The following is a 22,162-nucleotide window of genomic DNA, read 5'->3' as shown; positions in this document are numbered from 1 at the left end:
AACTTATAACATTAAATGGAAATATTAGGAAAGAAGGTCTCAAATCAGTGATCTAAATTTCCACCTTAAGAAACTAGAAAAAGACAGCTGGGCTCGGTAGCTCAGCCTGTAATCCTGCGCCTTTGGGAGGCTGAGGTGAGTAGATTGCCTGAGCCTGTGGGTTTGAGACCTGCCTGGGCAACTTGGCGAGACCTCATCGCTACAATAAATCAAAAAAATTAGCTGGGTGTGGTAGAGTGTGCCTGTTGCTCCAGCTACTTGGAAGGCTGAAGCGGAAGGATCACCAGACCCCAGCAGGTCGAGGCTGCGGTGGCCAGGAGTGTGCCACTGCACTCCAGTCTGGGTGATGGAGTGAGACTCCAACTCAAAAAAAACAAACTTCAAGAGTAAATTAATCCAAAGCAGAATAAAGACAATAAAGAATAGAAGTCAATGAAATGAAAAAAGGATAACAATAAAAGCAATGAAACCAAAAGTTGGTTTCTTAAAAAGGTCAATAATATAAATAAAACTCTAGCTAAACTGATTGAGAACAAAATACAAGTTACAAATTACTGGTATCAGGAATTACAGAAGGACTTCATTACAGATTGTAAAGATGCTGAAAGAATAAAAGAATGTTATACACTTTACTGCAATAAATTCATCAAATTAGATGAAAAGGTAGCATTCCATGAAACTATACAAGCTACTAAACTATCAAAATATACTTAAGTGGCCAGGCTTGGTGGCTCAGCCTGCAATCCTAGCACTTAGGGAGGCCAAGGCAAGAGGATTGCCTGAGCCTAGGAGTTCGAGACTAGCCTGGGCAACATAGTTAGACTGCTTCTCTAATGTAAATAAAAAAAATTACCCAGACGTGGTGGCACACATCTGTAGTCTCAGCTACTTGGGAGGCTGAGGCAGGAGGATTGTCTGAGCCTAGCAGGTAGAGGCTGCAGTAGCCATTACCATGCCACTGCCATTCCAGCGCGGGTGACAGAGTAACCCTCTGACTCAAATAAATAAATAAACAGACAAACAAAAAGGAATACCATCTTTATACACCAGAAGACTCAATACAGGTGTCAGTTGTCCTCAAATTAACCACTACATGATTTTAAGACATACTATAAAAGCTGCATTAATCGAACCAGTGTGGATCTGGTATATAATATAGATCAGTGAAAAAAAGAGAAAATTCACAAACAGATCCTCACATATATGATCCACTAATTTAGACAAAGGTGCAAAGACATTTCAATGGTGAAAAAATACTGTTATGAACAAATGATGCTATAACAAATGGATATTCATATGTAAACAAACAAATTTTTAAACACTCCCTAAGATCTCAAACCTTACCATTTACAAAAATGAATTCAGAATACATCATATACGTAGATATTAAAGCAAAAACTATAAAACTTCTAGAGCACTTTAATTCATGACAGTTCCAAATTGGAAACAGCCCAGAGTATCATCAAATGGTAATAGGTAAACAAATTGTAATTTGTTCATGCAAAGCAATAAACTCACAATAAGAAGGCATGAATGGCTGGTACAAACAACAATATTGATTGATCACAAGAGTACTATTGCTAAGTTAAAAAACCAAGTCAGACACAAAAAAATACCTACTATATGGTTCTATCTACATAATAATTAGAAGAGGCAAAACTGTAGTGACAGCACACATATGAGTGTGATTTGTGCGATGCTCAGAAGACTAATTGTGCAAGGGGACAAAAGGCAGCCTTTGAGCTGACAGAAATGTTCTTGTCATGATGAGGTAGTGATTACACAATTTAAACATCTGTCAAAACTCCTCAAACTATAAACTTAAATTGCATGCAAATTTACACCCAATAAAGCTGAAAACATATATTCCCAAAGTAGACGTATAAAACAGAAAATAAACTAGTCTTCTCACCTTGTGCTTGCAACTCCCAAGCACCTGATATCCCTTTAATCTAATTAAAACCAAAATACTCAGCTGTAATTCAAAATAATATAAATAGAAATATCTAAACCAATAGTTGCATATTTGTAATGCTCAAAGACAAACCATGATTTTTATTTAATACCCTCTAAAATATAGTATGTACCTACTAGATTTCTGATCACTTTGGTGAGTGGATACTAAACTGTTCTGCGGATAGAGATCAACAGTTTTACTTAGTAGGCCAAGAAGGATAAGATAAAAAGCTAGCAGATATTTTGTCAAATTATAACTATGTGACAATAGAAGATATGAAAGGAATTAAACTGCTTGCAAATAACTGAAAACTAGAATCACATGAAACAAACGTCATATCATTTGTTCATTTCAGGTATTCCACTATTACAGAGAGGAAAGGCAGCAGGGACCACAGTCGTCAAGGTTTTAATTCCTGCTGTGTTGCTAAATGACATTCAAAATTTATAAGTGATCCTAGGCCTGGCACGGTGGCTCATGCCTATAATCCCAGCACTTTGGGAGGCCGAGGTGAGAGGATTTCGTGATCCGCAGGTTCGAGACCAGCCTGGGCAACTTGGTGAGACCTCATCTCTACCATAAATCAAAAAATTAGCCAGGCATGGTGGTGCATACCTGTAGTTCCAGCTATTTGGAAGGTCGAGGCTGCGGTGGCTGGGAGCATGCCACTGTCCTCCAGCCTGGGTAACAGAGTGAGACTCCGACTCAAATAAATAAGTAAGTAAATAAATAAATAAAAAAATAAGTGTGATCCTAAGTGGAAAAGAATCTTCAGCAGGTTCTCTGGGATTTCACATATCAGAATATTCTTTGCAAAATGCAATTTGGGTGTGCACAATAAGGAAGTAATCACAAATTAGGTAACTTTACCAAATCCTATCCACATCTTTCAAAGAATTGAAACAAATACATTTTCTTAAAAAAAAAAAAAATCATTCAGAGGATTTTTCTCTTCACTTTGAATTGTATCTCATTTGAAATAAGTCAAATTTTACTTACTATAAAATAAGTCTCTGCTAACAGTGAAAACAAAAGACCATTACACTTTAATATAAGACTACAATTTGAAATTGGAAGGGAAAAAATGGCTTTTTTCCTCCTCTTATTCCTGTAATAAGAAGAGGCTGCATGAATAAAGCAACAGGTTTAGACAGTTAACAGAAATTTTAAAAGTCCAGATGACCCCTTAGTAACAATAAATAATCTGGATAATGAATTGTTCTGAATTCTTTCATGACAACTTGAAAAAGTCAGCATTTTAGAAAACTCTTCCAAAATTCTTTACCTTAGAATATTTTTCATCATCTTTTTAGTATCACACATGTTATTCCATGGACAATGAGTAAACTGTATTATTTGCCCTGAATCTGCAAAGGACTAACAGACTCTTTATACCTTCCCTATCATTTTAGGCATGTATGTTAAACAGTATATAATAAATGAAAAATACTGAAAGAACAAAATTAGAGTTATCTTTAAATGAATACACTAATTTCTGAATAACAGTGAGGAAACAATTTTCCATGGGTCTCCTGAATTTCTTTAGGTCCTGTGAGCAAAAGCTGAATGCCCTGTTATTCTAAATTATCTATTCAAGAATGCTTGTATATCCTACCCAGATCGTCACATGACAGTTAGTGTTCATGCATGCATGTATGTATGTATATATGAGGGAAGACTCCCCCCAAAATCCTGGAATTTATTTATAAAAAATTGTGTAGTTATTCTTACATGCTTAAACTTCAGTCATGTTCAAAGGACTTTCCGTTTGATGCAATACACCTATTGAGACACTTTTCCACTGTTCAAAACAGTTTTCAAACTTGTCAACTTTGATGCCTTTTAGTGCTTCTGTTGTTTTTGTTTCACCTCTTCCACATGGGCAAAACTTTTTCCTTTGAGGACTTTTTTCACAGGGAAACTAAGAAAAGTCGCTCCAGGCTAGACTGAATGAATATGGAGGGTGGGGTATCGGGTCCATGCCGCTTTTGGTCAAAAACTACTGAATACTCGTGTGGTATGGGCAGGTGCATTGTCATGGTAGAAGAATCATTCACCTGTCTGCCACAACTCAAGGATGTTACTTCCAGAAATTGTGACACAGCCTGTCAAAACTTCCAGAGAAACTTTAGTTGACCATTTGAACAAATTCTGAGTGTATTATAAGGGACCCACCCTCCAAAAGATAATTCTAGGGTTTTTCTTGGGGAGGCTCCCTCCTCGTGTATATATACACTGTGTACGTGTTATTTTTACCTCTTAGCATTATTAAATTGCAATTAATATACCAAGTGTCTCTGTGTGTAACATTTGTGACCTGACCAGAAATGTATGTAGTACTTGAAATATTGTAAGCAATTAGTATTCCATTTACTCTCACTCTTATCTCTACTATTTACAGCATGCACTGTACAAGTCAACACACATCTCAGTGTCTACTACTGTGCAAGGTGGCTGTCGTAGGCTTATTGACCTAACATTTTCACATCCCTTTCATTTGAGAATGAGTTATTTTATTACTTCTACTTTTAAGGCTAGGCACAATGTTTGCTGCATAGAAGGTATTAATACATTGTTTTCTAATATAAAAGGAAGGAAGAAAATAAATCTGAGTGTGATGAATATTAAATCTTCACACTATATGCCTTTTCTAGAAAGGCACAATAGATTTAAATTTATATATATATATATTATTCCATTTTAATACAAACTTAGGATGAGATCCCATGTCACACCTATTGTGTGCTACAATAAAAAAGACAAGAACAAAAACAAGTGTTGACAAGAATGTGGAGAAAATGTCAAATGGTGTAGCCACTTTGGAAAACAGTCTGACCATTTCGCAAAAACAAAGTATTAAATGTGAAGTTATATGGTATAACCCAGCAGTTTCACTCTTAGCTATAAGTCCAAGAGGAATGAAAACATTTGTCCACACAAAAACTTGAATACGGATGTTCACAGCAGGATCATTCATAACAGCCAGAAAAGTGAAAACAACCTAAATGTCCATCAATTGATGAATAAGTAAATAAAATGTGGGTATATCCACACAGTAGAATATTATTAGGCAATAAAAGAGTGAAGTACTAATTCACCCATACTCCAGCATGGGTGAATCTTGAAAACATTTTGCTAAGCAAAAGACCTAGTTACAAAAAACCATACAATATTTCAAGTGCTACATACATTTCTGGTCGGGTCACATATGTCACATACAGAGACACTACGCCAGAATAACAACTTTCATCTTTTGGTTCATATAAAATGTATATTTATATGTGTGTGTTTATAGTTATATATGTGTGTGTTTGCATATACAAAATAGAGAGAATAGGGAAGTCAGAGGTTGCACATACACGTGCCAAGGAGTGAGAACTTGGAGACCAGAGTTCACAGAAACTAAGAAAGCAGAGGCTAAGAGAGGAAGGTATGTCTACAGTGCCAACTGCTGCAGAGAAGTCCAAACAGATAAAAAATAAGAAGTTACTGAATTTGGCAACTGTGAGATTTCTGGAGACTTCAGAAAAATCAAGTGAGCAGAATTATGACTGTAAAACAGCTCATTACATCTCTGGATTCATGATACTTTAAAGTTTGCAAGTATTGTCACATGGATTTGACCTTTTCACAGCCCTGTGAGAAGGCATGCTGCCATTTTAGAAAGAGGGAAACAGACTCGGTGAGGCTTTGTGATTTGGAAAAAGCATCTGTATGAATGTGACCTACACTGTATTTATAGCTTCATCTGCTCAAAAGACTGTGAACTTCTTAAGAACAAAATCACATCTATTCCATGGACCACCCTGATGCATAATAAGTGCAGGATGCATGGTGGACACTTAATGTATAATCTTTGAATTCATTACCCTCAGTGGTTCAGAAAAAAATTAAAAGTGGGGAGATCTTTTGGATTATATCTCTGCCTCCCTTTATTAGACCCATTAGAAAAAGAGGCCAAAGGAGGCAAAGTAATTTGACAAAGTAACAGTTAATAGAAACAGAGTGAGGACCCAAGGTTTCCTCACTTCCAGCCCAGTGCACATTCCCTACCACAAGTGTCTTTTCTTGTTCTTTACTTTGTCTTAGAATTCACAAGTGTTTAAACAATTTTAAATACTGCTATTAAATTAAATAAGTCTGTCAAAGGGTATTTTACATCTCCAGGAAAGATGTGTTAAAAAAAAACAGTCATTGTAGGCCAGGCTCGGTGCCTATAATACTAGCACTTTGGAAGGTCGAGGGGAGTGGATTGCCTGAGCCTGCAGGTTCAAGACCAGCCCAGGCAACTTGCGAGACCTTATCTCTACACTAAACAATCAGCCCGGAATGGTAGCATGTGCCTGTAGTGCCAGCTACTTGAAAGGCTGAGGCAGAAGGAACGCCAGAGCCCAGCAGGTCAACAGTGGAGAGGTCGTGAGTGTGCCACTGCACTCCAGCCTGGGAGACAGAGTGAGACCCCAACTCAAAAAAAAAAAAAAAGTCATTGTTTCATTTACACAAAGATAGTCAAAAAAGAAAGCATTAGCAAAACAACTAAAATAAGGAACTGTGGATACCAATTTTTTGAACACCAAAATGCTGTAACTAAAAAAAAAATGTTTTTTGTTTCACCTCTGACAATTATTGGAAGCCTGTGTTTTTAATCACCAACAGTTAATTAGCAATGATGGGCTGAGGAAGCTCGCTGTCTCTAAGTACATGAGAAGCTTAAGCAAATCTGAAGTAATGTACACTTTCAGTTTCCTTCTTCCGAATGAGATTTCGTTTACAAATATTCAAAAACTAGACTTTATTTTACAAATAATCAAACCTATATTGGAAAACAGGAAGATTTCAGGTAATTCAGGATTTCCACATCAGGACTGGGAAATCTCATACCAGAAGGCTTTCCTAGAGCCATCTTGCTGTCAGCTACACACTGGCCCATCCCTGCAGCTGGTGAACAGCTTACAGAGTGCCCACTTGAGGCAAGAAACCAGGCTAAGGCGTAGCAGTAGATGGAAAGGTGAAAAAGACAGGATTCTCATTATAATTTGTACTGTTAGTACCACATTTTATAAGAATGATTCTAACATAAAATGCCATGGGTTACACTGCCTTCACATGTGAGAATGACAGAAGCATGTACGGGCTGGAGGGGGACCAAAAAAACCCGGAACTTATTTATAAAAAATTGTGTATTTATTCTTACACGTTTAAACTCCAGTCACCTTCAAAGTACTCTTTGTCTGATGCGATACACCTACTGAGACACTTTTTCTACTATCCAAAATAGTTTTTTGAACTTGTCCATTTTAATGTCTGTTAGTGCTTCTGCCGTTTTTTGTTTCCTCTCTACCACATTAGCAAAATGTTTCCCTTTGAGGGCTATTTTCAATGGGGAGACAAAAAAAAAAAAAGTTGCTTAGGGTGAGATTGGGTAAATAGGTAGTAGGGTATGGGGGTCATGTGGGTTTTGGTCTAAAACTACTGAACAGTCAGGCACGGTGGCTCACGCTTACAATCCCAGCACTGTGGCAGTCCAAGGTGAGAGGACTGCCTGAGCCAACGGGTTCGAGAACAGTCTGGGAAACTTGGTGAGATCTCATCTCTACAATAAATAAAAAGTTCAGCCGGGCATGGTGGCGCGTGCCTGCAGTTCCAGCTACTTGGAAGGCTGAGTTGAAAGGATTGCCTGAGTCCAGCAGGTTGAGGCTGCGGTGGCCGTGAGCGTGCCACTGCACTCCAGCCTGGGAGACAGAGTGAAACTCCAACTCAAAAAAACAAAAAAGAAAAAAACAACCTGCTGAATACTCAGCACAATGTAAGCAGGTACATTGTCACAGTGGAAGAACCCAGTTACCTGTTTGCCACAACTCAGGCTGTTTCTTTCACAAATTGTGACACAACCTTAATAAAATTTCCAGATAAAACTTTGGTTGACCTTTCGATCCAGAGGAACAAATTCCAAGTGTACTACATGGTGTCCTGCCCACCAAAAGATAATTCCAGGTTTTGGGGGGGGTTCTCCCTCATATATCCACGAGTCTATGGATTATCCAACTCAGTGAACTAACTCTACACACTGTGTTCTGTAGGTTGAGAAACACTGACTAATGTATGAAATGTAATAGGTACACAAATAGCTGAAATCTATGGAAGAAAGCCCCTAGCACAAACATCACAACTTCTGGTTCAAGGATTTGGGAAAAGCTCAATACAAGTGGTAGTATATGAGGTAGGCCTTAAAAAAAGACAATATGCTCATGAAAGAAAAATGATAAGGCAAGGAATTCTAGCCATAAGAAAAGAAGCATGAGCAAAGCAGTGAGGATACCCTAGAGTTGGACTTCATAGCCTCTCGTGTCACAGACTCCTTTCAAAATCTGAGGGAGGCCGTGAAACCCTCACCAGGAACAGGCCCGTGGTATCACGATCAGTGGTTCTGGTGCATATCACCATAACCCATATGAAAGACCTTTGTTTTAGATGTTTTTCAGGTACACAAAAAGCCCAATGGTGTCCAGAAGTATATACTGAAGAAAAAAGAGTAACAGGAGATATGACTACAATGAATCTAGGCTTTATTCTCTGGCAAGGGAAGAGCCCCACAATCATATAATTAAGGAAGTGAAAAGATTAGTTTTATTTATTTTTAAAATTTTTTTGAGTTGGAGTCTCACTCTGTCACCCAGACTGGAGTGCAGTGGCCACTCCCGGCTATCGCAGCCTCGACCTGCTGGGCTCCAGTGATCCTTCCGCCTCAGCCTTCCAAGTAGCTGGAATTACAGGCGTGCGCTACCATGCCCGGCTGATTTTTTGATTTATCGTAGAGATAAGGTCTCATTGCCCAGGTGGGTCTTGAACCCGCAGGCTCAGGCAATCCACTCACCTCAGCCTCCCAAAGGTGCCGGATTACAGGCTGAGTCACCGAGCCTGGCTGAAAAGATTAGCTTTATATTTTAAAAATAACTCTAGAAGTATATAAATGAAATGGAACAGTGGAGAGGAAGGAGTATGGGGCATCTGGGACACAAAGACTAGTCAGATGAGCCTGAACTAGTCTAGTCCTAGAGGTAGTGTGTACCTGTCCTCTGAAGCACAATAAAAGTTGTACAGAGAGCTAGTACACAGGGGCTCGAGACCAGCCTGGGCAACTTGACAAGACTTCATCTCTACAATTAAAATAATAATAACAAAAAACATATACACACACACACACATATATACATACATATATATAGTTAAACAAGGTTATAGGAGCTTGGGAGAAAGGCTGGGGCTAGCGTTACTTGTTTTTGAGGTAAAAGGTGGAAAGTGTGTGCGAGAAAGCCAAGGCAGAGCACACAAAGAGGAAAGACGCCCTCAAGGGCATTAGATAATACAAATTTGTAGATGGGATAGCTTGGAAAGTGCATATTTGCTGACTTCTTACAAACACAAATAGTACTAAGTAAGTGTGCATTAAGAAAATTCAAATCAAAACCACAATGAGGTATTACTTTATACCCAGTAGGATGGAAGAAGAAAGGGAGGGAAGGAAGGGAAGGAAGGGGAGGGAGGAGAACAAGGGTTGGTGAGGATGTGCTGAAATTGGAAACCTTGTGCAATGCTGGTAGAAATGTAAAATGTAGCCACTGTGAAAAACACTATGGAAGTTACTCAAAATAAATAAATATACAATGACCTTAATATCTAGCAATTCTACCCAAAAGAATTAAAAGCAGGGGCTCAAACAGGTATTTGTACACCAATGTTCAGAGTAGCATTATTCATAATAGCCAGATGATGGAAGGAGTTCGATGTCATTTGACAGATAAATGAATAAACAAACATGGTATATATTTATAATGGAATAGTATTTTGTCTTAGAAAGAAAAAAAATCAGACACATATTATTCCATGGGTGAAGCTTGAAGACATTATGTTAAGTGAAATCAGACAGTCACAGAAGAACAAATATCATGACTTCACTTGTATGAGGTACCTAGAGTAGTCAAATTAATAGAAACAGAAAGCAGAATGGTTGTTGTTGCCAGGGACTTGTAGAAGAAGAGAATAAGAAGCTAGTGTTTAATAAGCACAATGTTTGTTTGGGAAGATGAGAACTCTTGGAGAGACAGTTGGTGGTGATGGTTACATAACAATGTGAATGTATTTAATGCCACCGAAGTATATACCTAAAAATGGTTAAAATGTGTGCTATATATATTTTATCACAATTTTAAAATTAAGTGTGCAGCAGTTAGAGATATGCAATCTTGTTTAAAGAAAAGAAGTCAAGCCGACCACAAAGTCAGAGTCAGAGCCAGCAATCTGGGCCAGACCCTACCAATCATGGTCAATGCCATTAGCCAGAAGACAAACTCCATATGTACTGAGTGTGGAAAGAATGTCAAAACATGCATCAGCATTTTCAACCACATCCTGTATAACAGCAACACCAGCATACCATATTCATGTGTGAATAATATTGTGCTTACTATATAAGTAAGCTGCTTAAGAGCTATAAATTGGATTAGAAACATCTCCCCTTCCTTCTTCTCTATTTCAGAATAATTAATGTGGGAGATAAATATGCCATAGTCTTGGTTCTATTCATCAACAACTTCACTCTTTTCTTTCTCACTCACAAGGAAGGCAACTTAAAGACCACACTATGTGGCTCCAGTTGAAATATTTTCAGAGTGCTTCCTATTGGCCAGATACAATGCCAGGCCTGAGTATATACAGGGTAACACTCTATCACTCACTGCAGCCTCAAACTCCCAGGCTCAAGTGATCCTCCTACCTTAGCCTTGCAAGTAGCTAGGTCTACAAGTACGTGCTACCACACTCAGTTAATTAATTTTTTTAAGAAATGGAGTCTCACTATGTTCCTTAGCTGGTATCAAACTGCTGGCCTCAATTATCCTTGTGCCTCCTAACACATAGGGATTACAGGTGTGAGCCACCATGTCTGGATACATCTGAAATTTATATCATAAGATATCAAAAGCTACCAGATATTTTTGATTAAAGGAACGCTTGTTCTCATGTAAGTCTCTTTTCCAAAATGTGGTCTCTAAGACTGAGGTTTTCAAGCACTTTGGGGGACCGAGGTGAAAGGATTGCCTGAGCCCACGGGTTCATGACCAGCCTGGGCAATTGGTGAGACCTCATTTCTACAAAAATAAAAAAAATTAGCCGGCCGTGTTAGCGCAATTCCAGCTACTTGGAAGTAGGAAGGATCAGGAAGGATCACCTGAGCCCAGCAGGTTGATGCTGGGGTGGCCATGAGTGTGCCACTGCACTCCAGCCTAGATGACAGAGTGAAACTCCAACTCAAAAAAAAAAAACAAAAACAAAAACAAAAAAGGCTGAGGTTTTTACACTAACAAACTGGTTCCTTGTACTGATACTATCAATACTCTTCTTAGCCAGTTCTGAAATTAAGCAAAAGATTCTGACTGTCAGCAGAATTAGGTGACAGAATAGGAAGCATATCAGGGCTGGCATTGCTAATAATTTGAGTTTTAAGAGAAAAATGAAGATGATTATGAGCCCTTCTATCTGAACTTTGCCCTTTATGGAACCTTGAGCTATGAGCAAAATATAGGCTTAACAACAGACTAAATGGGCAGCAAAGGAAACAATTCAAGATGTATTAGAAATTTTATTTAGTTAGTAGTTAGAAATGTGGAAGACAGAGACCTATATCTTTTGGGGACATAAGTTAACAAAGCACACTTTTGGGGCTCTGACTACATCTATGATTCTTTTTTGGTGGAAGGGGGATCACTGTTGATCACTGCCAGGGTGCAGTGGTGAGATCATATTTATGATTCTTGAGCTAAAAAATCCAAACTTAGTTACTGATTTTCCTTTGTCCATAGCAGCTCCATAAAAATCAGCTCATGGACACCACAGGTACTTAGCATTCAAAGCTCTGGTGAACTACAGTGCACACAAGAACATGGGATAATGGAAGTTACCTCACAAGAAACATCAGACCTATCCAGGTAACTTTTTCATTTCTGCCATGAAGCCTAGAGGCCTTTTGTGATTATCTAAACCACACCCATATTGTGTTCCCATCAATCTGAAAATAGAGCTGTACATATTTTCAGTGGAGAAGGAACTGTCTTTTGTTTTTGGCAGTGTTTCTGCTACTGTTTATATCTGAACATTCTAATAATACAGCTCATGGTTACACCCAGCCTTCTCAGCCACTGCCCATATTTACTTCCTGTGCAACTGTCTCAGGAGATCCTGCCAGGGCTACAAGGCTGAGCAAAAGGAAGCAAAACCCCACCATCCAGCATGGAAGCCAACACTTGAGGAGTCAAAGTCTTCTCAGAAATCAGACAGTATCTGGATAGATAAGCATGATTGTCTTCAATCCTTAGCCTTCTTAGGTCTTTTCTTTTGCTACAACGTGGAAGTCACTTAGAGCAAGCAAACTTTTCAAGAATGTATTTATCTCTGGAAAATGACACCATGGTTAGAGAAAAACTACTCCTCTCAAAATCTGGCTAACGAGGTCATGTGGTCTGCCCAAGGATTGCAATGGGGAGGGGATTGTCCTCTGTAAATATTTTCATTCACTGTACACAAAACATTGCTGCAAATGTTTTAACCAGTCAGCTAACGTGCTGATTACAACCTACAAAATATAATCTCTATAAAGCATCAGTAACATGAAGAAATGTGTTACTACTGCAGACGGTATTTTTGCAGATACCCAAAGTTACCAGTTAGTGAAACAGAAGTGGTCCCTGGCTAAAATCAGTGTAAACAGCAATGAATCCCAAATTCTGACTCCTTCCCTTTGGTGTGCTACTTTTGCAGTAAGTTTCTGACTCTTGCTGTCCTCTAGTAATGTTCATCATGAGTTGAAGTTTGGCCACTGAATGAATCAGGCAAAAACTTTCATCAGTCACCAACCCGTGAATTCATCAGCACCTGAGATAAATGGGCACACTCATACCAAAGGGTCCTTGCCAACAATACAGTTCTTCCATATACCACTCTAAGCACATGATTCATAGTTACTAAACTCATAAGAGCCAGAAGCCATGTATGCATCAGGAAAAAAATCCATGAGAATACAGATGAAGACGAATGTATGTATACATTAGCCTCGGAACAGTGGGGGGGGGGGAGTGACCAAGGAACACTACCAACTTAGATTTTATTACTTAAAAAAAAAAAATCAGAAAAGAGTAAAGATTTCAGAGATGTTGGGGGTAGATAATGGAACCACAAGAGTGGTTATGATGGATTAGTCTTAGGGAAATCTTACAAGAAGTTCTTGATACAGAAGAGCTACCATGAAACTAACTATGTAGAACTGACAAAGGAAGCAGATCAGAATGCAGAATAAGCCAAAGAAAGTATGGGACAGAGCACAGAATGAGAATTTTGAAGCTGACCTAGGTGAATTATTACATGCCAATGGAAGAGCCAGAGCTGCAAATGTGGAATACAAAAGTGAGAGGTTCATGCCCTAAACTTTGTAATTATTGCCATAATTCACCTCTGTTTTTATATAAAACTTATCAGTACATAAAACACAATTTATATAACATTTATGAATCTATACAAAGATTAATTCATTCAATCAATAAATATTTATTGAGCTTTTAATATGAATTAGAGAAATTGTTCTGAGTGCTTAGATACATTAATGAGCGGATAAAAAAATAACAAACTCCTTAGTATAAAAAAGCAAACTTCCACAGATAAAAATGGAATAAGAACATGTACATGATCACTTGAAACTATGTGTCACATGTAACCAACATTACTAGTTTTTTAAAAAGCACTGATAGAAAATACTAATATTCAAAATAATTTTGTAGAAATAATTGACGGGTACTACTTAATGGCTTGTAACAAAAGGAACCAAAAAGAATCATGAAAACAATCTGCTAAAAATCGTGCAAGAAAGTGAACTTACATGCCACCATGTATCTGTCCAGAGTATTATAGAAAGAATTCCTACACTGAGAAAGAAATGACTAAGATAACTTCTAAGACTTCTTCCAAGATGAAAAGTCTATGATGGAAACACATACATATATATCAATAAAAGTGGATATACGTATCAAGTAATAAAACAAATTGGTCAACTCAAAAGGAAGCCTAGAATAGCAAGAAAAAACACAGTCCAATCTGGGATTACACTCTATTATTAATTACACATGAGGTGTGAGATACTGGAAAAATTACTGACTATACAAATCTGTTTTCTCATATGTAAAACGAGACAAAGAGTAATAATGTACACAGTAAATGCCTGTGTCTCATATCCATTTACTTCCTCCCACTTCAGGCCACAAAACCATCATATCATGTCTGAACTATCATAACAGGAGCCTGATTCCCACACTCCCAGAATGATCTTTCAACATAGAGGTTGAGAAGGAAGGTATCTCCTCTGTGGCTGTCAAGGTTCTGCTCTCACAGGTCCCAGATCTGGCTCCAGCCTTCTCATACTATTCCCCCGCTTGCTACCCAGGACATTCCCATCCATCACAATGGCTCTGTTGGTTCTTTCCTTTCTCAGGACCTCTGTATTTGCTGTTCATTCTTTCTATAACACCTTCCTTTAGCTAGTGTTTTTTCATCCTCTGGAGACCAGGTTTTAAAATGTCTACACCTCAGAAAGATTATCTGTCTAAAGACCATTCTATCTGAAATAGGCCTGCCCATTATTTCCTATACAGTACCTTTCTAATTGCTGTCAAATCACTTACGATAGTTTGTACTTATTTATTTCTCTATTTATTGTCTGCCTTTATGCAATAAGATAAAGACTGTATTCCTTGGACTCAGCACTGTGCCTGGCATAGAATCGACACTTAAGGTTTTTTACTGTATAGCTAGCACTTTATCTTCGAAGCAAAGAAACTAACTCTCAATGTCCCCATCTCATTTCAAACTGGAAACAGGGTGTTTTCAGGACTCTGAGTGTTTAGTTACACATAATAAATGACTATTTGATGAGAAGTTAGTTTGCTCTGCTGTAAATCTTTCATTCTGCATCGAGCAGTATGATACAAATAAAAGAATACAAACCACTTTAGTAGCCATGGTCTTGTGGGGAGGCAGGGGATCACATCATTGTCACTGAAGTTCTTCATACTCCTCACCATGGCTCAAGAAAACCCTAAAGCTCTTCATATAAAAATGGGGTAAAAGTTACTGCCTGCCAAGACTCAAATGAAGTAACATATATGGAATTGTTTCATTAAAACTGTAAAACAGCAACTCTGAGACCAATAATCCCGCACTGATTTAGCTCCCCTCACAAAGGCTTTCATAAGTGCAGCTCGAGTGTAGATTACCTCATATTTTAGCATTATTCTAAATGTATGGTATTTATGATACTTAGATTGAGATTTTGTTTTCTTTCTTTCCCCCACCCTCAGGTAAAATCTCAAGGTAATATTTAAACAAAGATCCTAAACATGAGTTCTTCCGAATATATTATATGAGGACAAAAATTTTAAAACATCTCTGCAATATCAGAGGAAGTCACATTTCAGAGAAACCAAAATGAGTAATATCTTGGAATGAGTTCAAAACACTAAGTTACCAACTACTGTTAGCCTAGTCCCAGCAGGTCAAACAATGACCTGATAGTGACTATGGAGGGACAATGACCATAAATCACAGCTCTCCACTGAGTGCCTTGTCCAACACAGTATTTCACTGGCTTCTATGCCTGGCCTTCTGAGCACATTCCTTAGCCACACTTAATAAAAAAAAAAATTAGAAAGTCTCCAGAAATAAAGTGAATCGATAAATCAATAAAACAGCGCTACTATTTTCTTGACCAGGGCAATATATTACTACTTTGCCTAAAATCACCCCCTCTCCCCTACCCCATTCATACATCCTTACAAGTTCAGACATTGAAGTTGTTTTTGTCATCTGTGAAGCACTTGGTTAGCTTCCAATTTCCCCTGCCTTTGCCAGCAAATTACCAAACTTCCAAAAAGTGCTCCTTGAATTGTCCAACATTCCCAGACTCCCATGTTACCGGCTGGAGGAGTTCTTACTAATTTTAGATTCAAGGATGCCTTCTGTGAGGAATCAGCTACCCAAAGTCTCCGCCCCCATCCTGCTTAGACACTGAACATCACTAATGCTGAAAAAACAAACAAATACAGCTATCAACAGAGCCAAAAGCTAAATCTGAAAAGCAGTCAAATCAAGCCAAAAGGTCGATTTTGCCAACTTAATAAACAGGCTGATTGGAGACACTTTCAAAAGAAATGAATGTCTACATCTTTCACCTAAAGAATTGAGAGTAAGACAGTGGTAGAACCACAAATAAAAAAGACTCAGACAAAAGACAGAAAGACTAAGAATCAGAGGCAGAGAGAGCGACAGAGAAAGGCCCCAGACAGATAGGGGTAGGATCAAGGGGGATGACAGAGACAGGACAGTCGGAGAACCTCTGAAGGTGACTGTCTCTGTGATTTTCAATAGTATGAGGTTTTCCTGAGTACAAGGATTTTAAAATACATTTTAAAACAAGTAAAAATACATTTCAACAGTAAGTGGTTCAATGCTGACTCCCAAGCACCCACTGTTTCTGTATAGACACTCCTTTAAGATCTTACAGTACCCCCCTCGCCCTCTCACCCTACTGTTCCCACAGATTTCTCAGCCTTTCCCCAACACAGGAAAGTCAGGGACATGGGTACTGGATTCAAAGAGGTGAAATAGCCTGCAGAGCTTCAGAATGCATAAGGTGTGCCCCCCCCTTACCTTCAGCAACACCACATCCACAGTCCTGTCCACCTTGGAGATGTCACATAGGCTATAGCGCCTCTTGTGCCGTTCATACATTGTGCCAAAATGCAGAAATGAGACAGAAAACAAGAAGTATATCCACTGTTAACTTGGGTACCAGCGTGCTCATGTGAGTCCAGAGTTCCAAATTTCTCACAGTGAGCTGGAGAAGATCTCTGCCTTCTAGACTCCTCTCTCTATAAAACCCTCAAAGGGTCAACAGCAACAACAACAACAACAACAACAAAAAAGAAGAGACTTCAAAGGAAGCCAAGCAGAATCCAATTCCTTGAACTGACTGAGAACTTTCTGGCTACTTCAGCGTGCTGGAATGATGAATTTAGAATTCATAATATAAACAATAAATACCTCCTGATGCTATACTCTGCAGATCTTGACTGAAAGAGGCATACACTCTGTTTTCATCACAGGAGATAATGCCAATAAAAAAATTAAGAATGAACTGGCTAAGCATAACGGCTGACACGGGGGGGGGGAAAAAGCAGGCAATAAAAATCCAGTATATACTTTGGCAAAAAGAGAGAAAGAGAAAAGAAAGACAGCGGCTCTATTTCAGAGGGATGACATGAAAAAAAATCATCAAATTCAATCTTGCTCAAAACAAAAACAAAGAAAAAAATTTTCCTTAAAGAAAAAAAAAAAAACAAAGCCGAAGCTGGAAGATGCTTTTCAGAGTAAAGAATCTTTAGAGTCCGTCTCTTGCTCACCAGGCAGCTGGGCTTGGTTTTAAGTTTAAAATATCTAAGGACAGCAGAGTAAAAGAGTCTAAAAAAAAAAAAAGACCACTCCTCCAGTTCTCCTCCCTCCCTCCCAGCCAGCCTTTCCCAGCCCCAGCCTCCTCCTCCCCTTTATTCTTCTCTCTCAAGAACGTCACGACTTGCCCTTTCAGTTCTGCACCAACAACCTTGGAGATTTTAAAATCCAATTGCAGCAGTGGGAACATGATTCATCTACAGACGAAGAAGAGAAAAACAAGGCTTCCTTTTCCAACCAGCTCCTTCCTCTTCCACCTCCTCCTCCTACCTCCCTCCCAGTGAAAAAGACTCCATCAGGTATTGCAAGATGCAACTCAGTCTAGTATGCTAATACAGGAAGGGGGCTGCCATCCTCAGCACCACAAACTTGTACAACAGACTTATCTATTCCTTGAAGTACATAAAACTGAAACTACTCAAAGTATACGCTGTATCTCCCTGCCAAACGCAAACCAATGATTTAATATGAGAAAAATGTTAGTAAAATATTGCAGTTATGTCTTTAGGATCCAGAAGTGGCTACCAAAGTGTCTAACAAGGTTGAAAAATAATCAAGAGTGAAGCTTTGGGTTTTTGGTTTTTATTTTCTTTTTTGGGGGGAGGGAGTTATATAGGGGCATTAAAGACAATTAAAAAGAAAAGGAGTGCAACAAATGGGTATGTGTGGCTTGATATTTTGTGTGACTAAGAAGAGTCGCCTGGCAAGGACTTCAATGTTTTCATTCACATTAACTGGGCCTTGTATGTGGCTCGGTTACTTCATATGCTTGCTTTCTTACTATTCCAGACCCTTCTAGCCCCCACCCTATCTAACACTGTCAGAGGCAGATGTATTTCAAAATGAATTCTCTCACTTCAGACATTCTCTCACTTGGATCATAAATAATTTGGGAAGAAAAGGATGAGGAACTGAGGGAAGCAAAAAAGTAAATAGTGGAGAAAGAAAAGAAAAAGAAAAAAAAATTTCTCTTTACAGGAGTTATTGGCATTTTTCCTGAGTTGGCCAGAACAGTCCTAAGCTAGACCTGAAGAGTGTGCATGCAAGGGTTCACATACCACAACAGAAAGGAAGAACAGAGACTGAATACCTAAACTGTGGTTGATATCGCAAACAAAGCTGGTAAAGAGGTTTTTCAGGAATGATAAAGGGGGCACAGAAGGTCTGATGGGTCACCCCCAGGCCAGGCATTCAAGTTGCCAACCAGATTAACATGAGAGAAATATAGCAAACCCTGCTAAGAAAAGTACTAATATTTTCCTCATTTGTCTATTAATACCCCCAGACACTACAGTTACAACCAACTCAAAGCCTCTTGTTTTCCTCTACCAAAAAGATCTGATTTTTATTAATATAGATATATGTATTTATTTTTTGACACAAGGTCTCACTATGTTGCCTAGGCTAGTCTTGAACTCCTGAGCTCAAGCTATCCTCCTGCCTCAGCTTTTCAAGTATGGGATTATAGGCACAAACCACCACATCTGGCAAAAACATCTGATTTTCAGATGACAAGTGGGAATAAGTATAGGCTAATACTGAATGGAGAGATTTCTGCTTGAGAAACTGCTCTATGATTTTAATCTGCTGATGCCATACCCTTGTTTCTAGATCAAGTCCATGAGCCCTCGGTGAGCCAGCTCCCACTTCACAGATCCCCCTTACTCTGGCAGTGACACTGGGTCCCCCACACCTGTCCTGACATACGTGCCACCCGCTAGGGCTTGCTTTTGTGTGAACAATCCTTCTTCTCCCTCTGTAGGTTCCTTTGTGACCCTTAAGACTTGTATGGGTACAGGTATCCCTCCACGTCCCACTGTGCTCAGGCACTGGTGGGGGCAGTGGGCCCTTATAAAGTGCATTTCCCTCAAGCATCAGCGCTTTCTCTGGGAAGTCTGGCAAGATCCCCATTGTTATCTCTTGCTCTCAGGTTGTCCTGGGTAATCCCAGTCTGTACTTCTGTACCAAAAGTTAACCTAACTATCCCCTGGAAAATACTATGAGCGATGCAAAGACAGAAACCACAGCTGAGAGAAACCTAGGTTGAAGGTGACCCAGATGGCACCATAGCACTGGGCATACACCAGGCACTCAAGGAATGTGCTAAAGGAATAAGCCCTGCAAGGCCGTTTTTTTTAGTTTTTTGGCTTATCTTCAGCAAATTCACTTTCTAAGTCTTGTTGTTTATTTTTGTTTTGAGTCAGGGTCTCAAAACAGGATGGAGTACAGTGGCACAATCACAGTTACCACAGCCTTGACCTGCTGGGTTCAGGTGATCCTTTCGTCACAGTCTTCCAAGTAGCTAGGACTATGGTTGCACATCACCATGCCTGTTTTGTTTTTTGTTTTTTTTTAATTGTAGAGATGAGGTCTCACCAGGTTGTCCAAACCCCTTGACTCAGGCAATGCTCTTGCCTCTGCCTCCCAAAATACTGGGATTACAGGACTGAGCCACCATGCCTGGCCACTATCTAAACTTAAATTGGACCAGCAGTTATATAGTCTTTTCCATCATCTGTCTAAGAGGAAGGTTTCTAGAATCAAGAAAATCGCAGTACTTCAGAAGCCACTGGCTCAGAGAGAAAAATAAAAATAAAAATATTCCTTTCTAATTTCATAAACACACAGAGGCTTCCTAAGGTCTGCTTTTTGTTGTTGTTTTTTGGGGTTTGAGTCAGAGCCTCACTCTGTCACCCAAGCTAGAGTGCAGTGGCATGACCACAGCCACTGTAACCTCGACCCGCTGGGCTCGAGACAATACTTCTGCCTCAGCCTTCCAAGTAACCAAAACTACAGGCATGTGCCACCACACTTGGCTAATTTTTGGATTTACCATAAGGACAAGGTCCTGCCAAGTTGCTCAGGCTGGTCTTGAACCCGTGGGCGCAGGCAATCCTCCCGCCTTGGCCTGCCAAAGTGCTGGGATTATAGGCATGAGCCATCACACCTGGCCTAACATGTTTCTTGACATGTATCTAAGGAAGAAAACCTTCAATTCCCTGAAAGGGCATGCTGGGTGCTCACTCCTTTCCTGGAATCCTACCTGGTTTCTGCTTTAATACCTTGTACCTAACTGTTCAGTTCCAACTCAAAGCCTTTTATCTCCCCAACCTCACCAGCTATCCGAAGCATGAAGGTGGATTTCTTGGCTCTGTACGTTACTAACATGTACAGTGAAATAGATGCTGCTTTCATCAGAGACAACGCTAGAAAACAGTATAAACAAGATGATTAGAGAGAGATTTAAAAATAGTAAATAAAATCCTTGCTCAGGCTTACCAAAAGCATGGGAACCTGGCTAGAGATTTGCAAATACTTTCAAACTATATGGTCTGGGGCATAGACAGAAAGACCATTCAGGCTTTGATGTACAGAAAAATTAATAGTTTATTAACTTTTGTGTATCAACTTTCACCAAGCTGTAATTTAGAATTCTCTTCTTCTTCCTATATGAACACAAAGTAGCCTCCCCTTGTCCTCAATATGGTTCATTCCTCACTGCCACTCCCTTATGTTTTAATTAGAATCAAATGTTTCCTGCTTCCAAGGTTCCCAGGCATCTCTATTTCTCTAGGGATCAGAGATGCTTTAATCACCACAAAGTCTTCCCTTCCTATCCCAGTCTAACTGTCTAACTAGTGACTTAAATGTAGACGATCTATACAAATGTAACATACTTTGCGCCTTCCAGTAGAGCCAAATAAAAGAAATAAATAACAAGTTTTCTGTCCTCAGAAAGTTTATATAATTGAGAAGCCTTTTCCAAAGTAACAGAATTTTCTGAACTAGCCCAGATACTGTTTGACACAAACACACAGTAACCTTTGTATTTCTGACTGACTGTTGACTTTTGATATAGGCTGGAAACCTAGATTTCTTACCCTGTCTGGACACACACTAAAAGGACAATTCCTTACATATTCCGTTCCTTCTTAGAAACAAATGTTCTGGGTGGGGAAGCAAATGTTCTGGGTGGGGAAAAAGAGTCTGTTTTGCTTTACCCTCTGGTTATGCTCAGCACTCCCCAACAGAAGACAAAATCTGTAGTCTCGCACTTTTGCAGCTGATGTGACAATTCCAAGTTTTTATCAAAAACATCTGGAACCACTGAACAGTCATTCTGCAAGGATTTTGAAACAAAGCAACCAATCATTTCATATCTAAACCAGAGCTGAGGGATGCAAATTTAAAGGAGGTTTTGAGTATATTCCCTCTTTTCTTTAATTTTGGAAGATTATAGTAAATATTGTATTATTTACATACTATTTACAATAGTACTTACAATATTAATTATTTCTCCCTTCTCTCTGTCCTTTGTCTCACACACTATCTACAACAAGAGGTCCCAAATTCTTCACCAGAAGCAACCAGTGCTTTTGTCTCATGTCATAAGGACTGACATACATTCTGAAAGATTCCAGAAAATGAAGTGTAAAAATATTGTATACATTTAAATTTAACTACAGCATTTCTGCTCACGAATTAAATTTTCTCTTGATTTACTTAATTACAAAATCTAACACGTTACCCAAATTGTTTAAGCATTGTTACGGGTCGCCACTATCTGGCTTCCGTAGTTCCAGTAAGGGCAAAAGCCTGTCTGAAGTACCACAGCAAAATTTCTGAATTAGGACACCACCTAGTGGGTATGCTGAAGATTCA

At 39.1% G+C, this 22,162-nt stretch overlaps 1 protein-coding gene across 2 annotated transcripts in view; it reads right to left on the bottom strand.

The window, feature by feature from the left end:
• Positions 1-22,162, bottom strand: part of AKAP13 (A-kinase anchoring protein 13) — a 247,677-nt gene that overhangs the window by 103,051 nt on the left and 122,464 nt on the right. The window contains exon 1 of one of the 2 annotated variants that reach the window (XM_008063737.2): positions 16,703-16,931. The exons of the other annotated variant lie outside the window; for it this stretch is intronic. Within the exon in view, the coding sequence (XP_008061928.1) occupies positions 16,703-16,783 (81 nt within the window). The 5' untranslated portion in view covers positions 16,784-16,931. Of the gene's footprint in view, positions 1-16,702; positions 16,932-22,162 lie in introns of those variants that run through there. 2 annotated transcript variants of the gene reach the window in all.

Source organism: Carlito syrichta, unplaced genomic scaffold, assembly GCF_000164805.1.
Source record: "Carlito syrichta isolate Samal-C Ts95f unplaced genomic scaffold, Tarsius_syrichta-2.0.1 Scaffold307019, whole genome shotgun sequence".
In the NCBI taxonomy this organism is placed as follows: Eukaryota; Metazoa; Chordata; class Mammalia; order Primates; family Tarsiidae; genus Carlito; species Carlito syrichta.
Note: the sequence above shows the minus strand (reverse complement) of the source record. Positions and strands in the feature narration are given on the sequence as shown.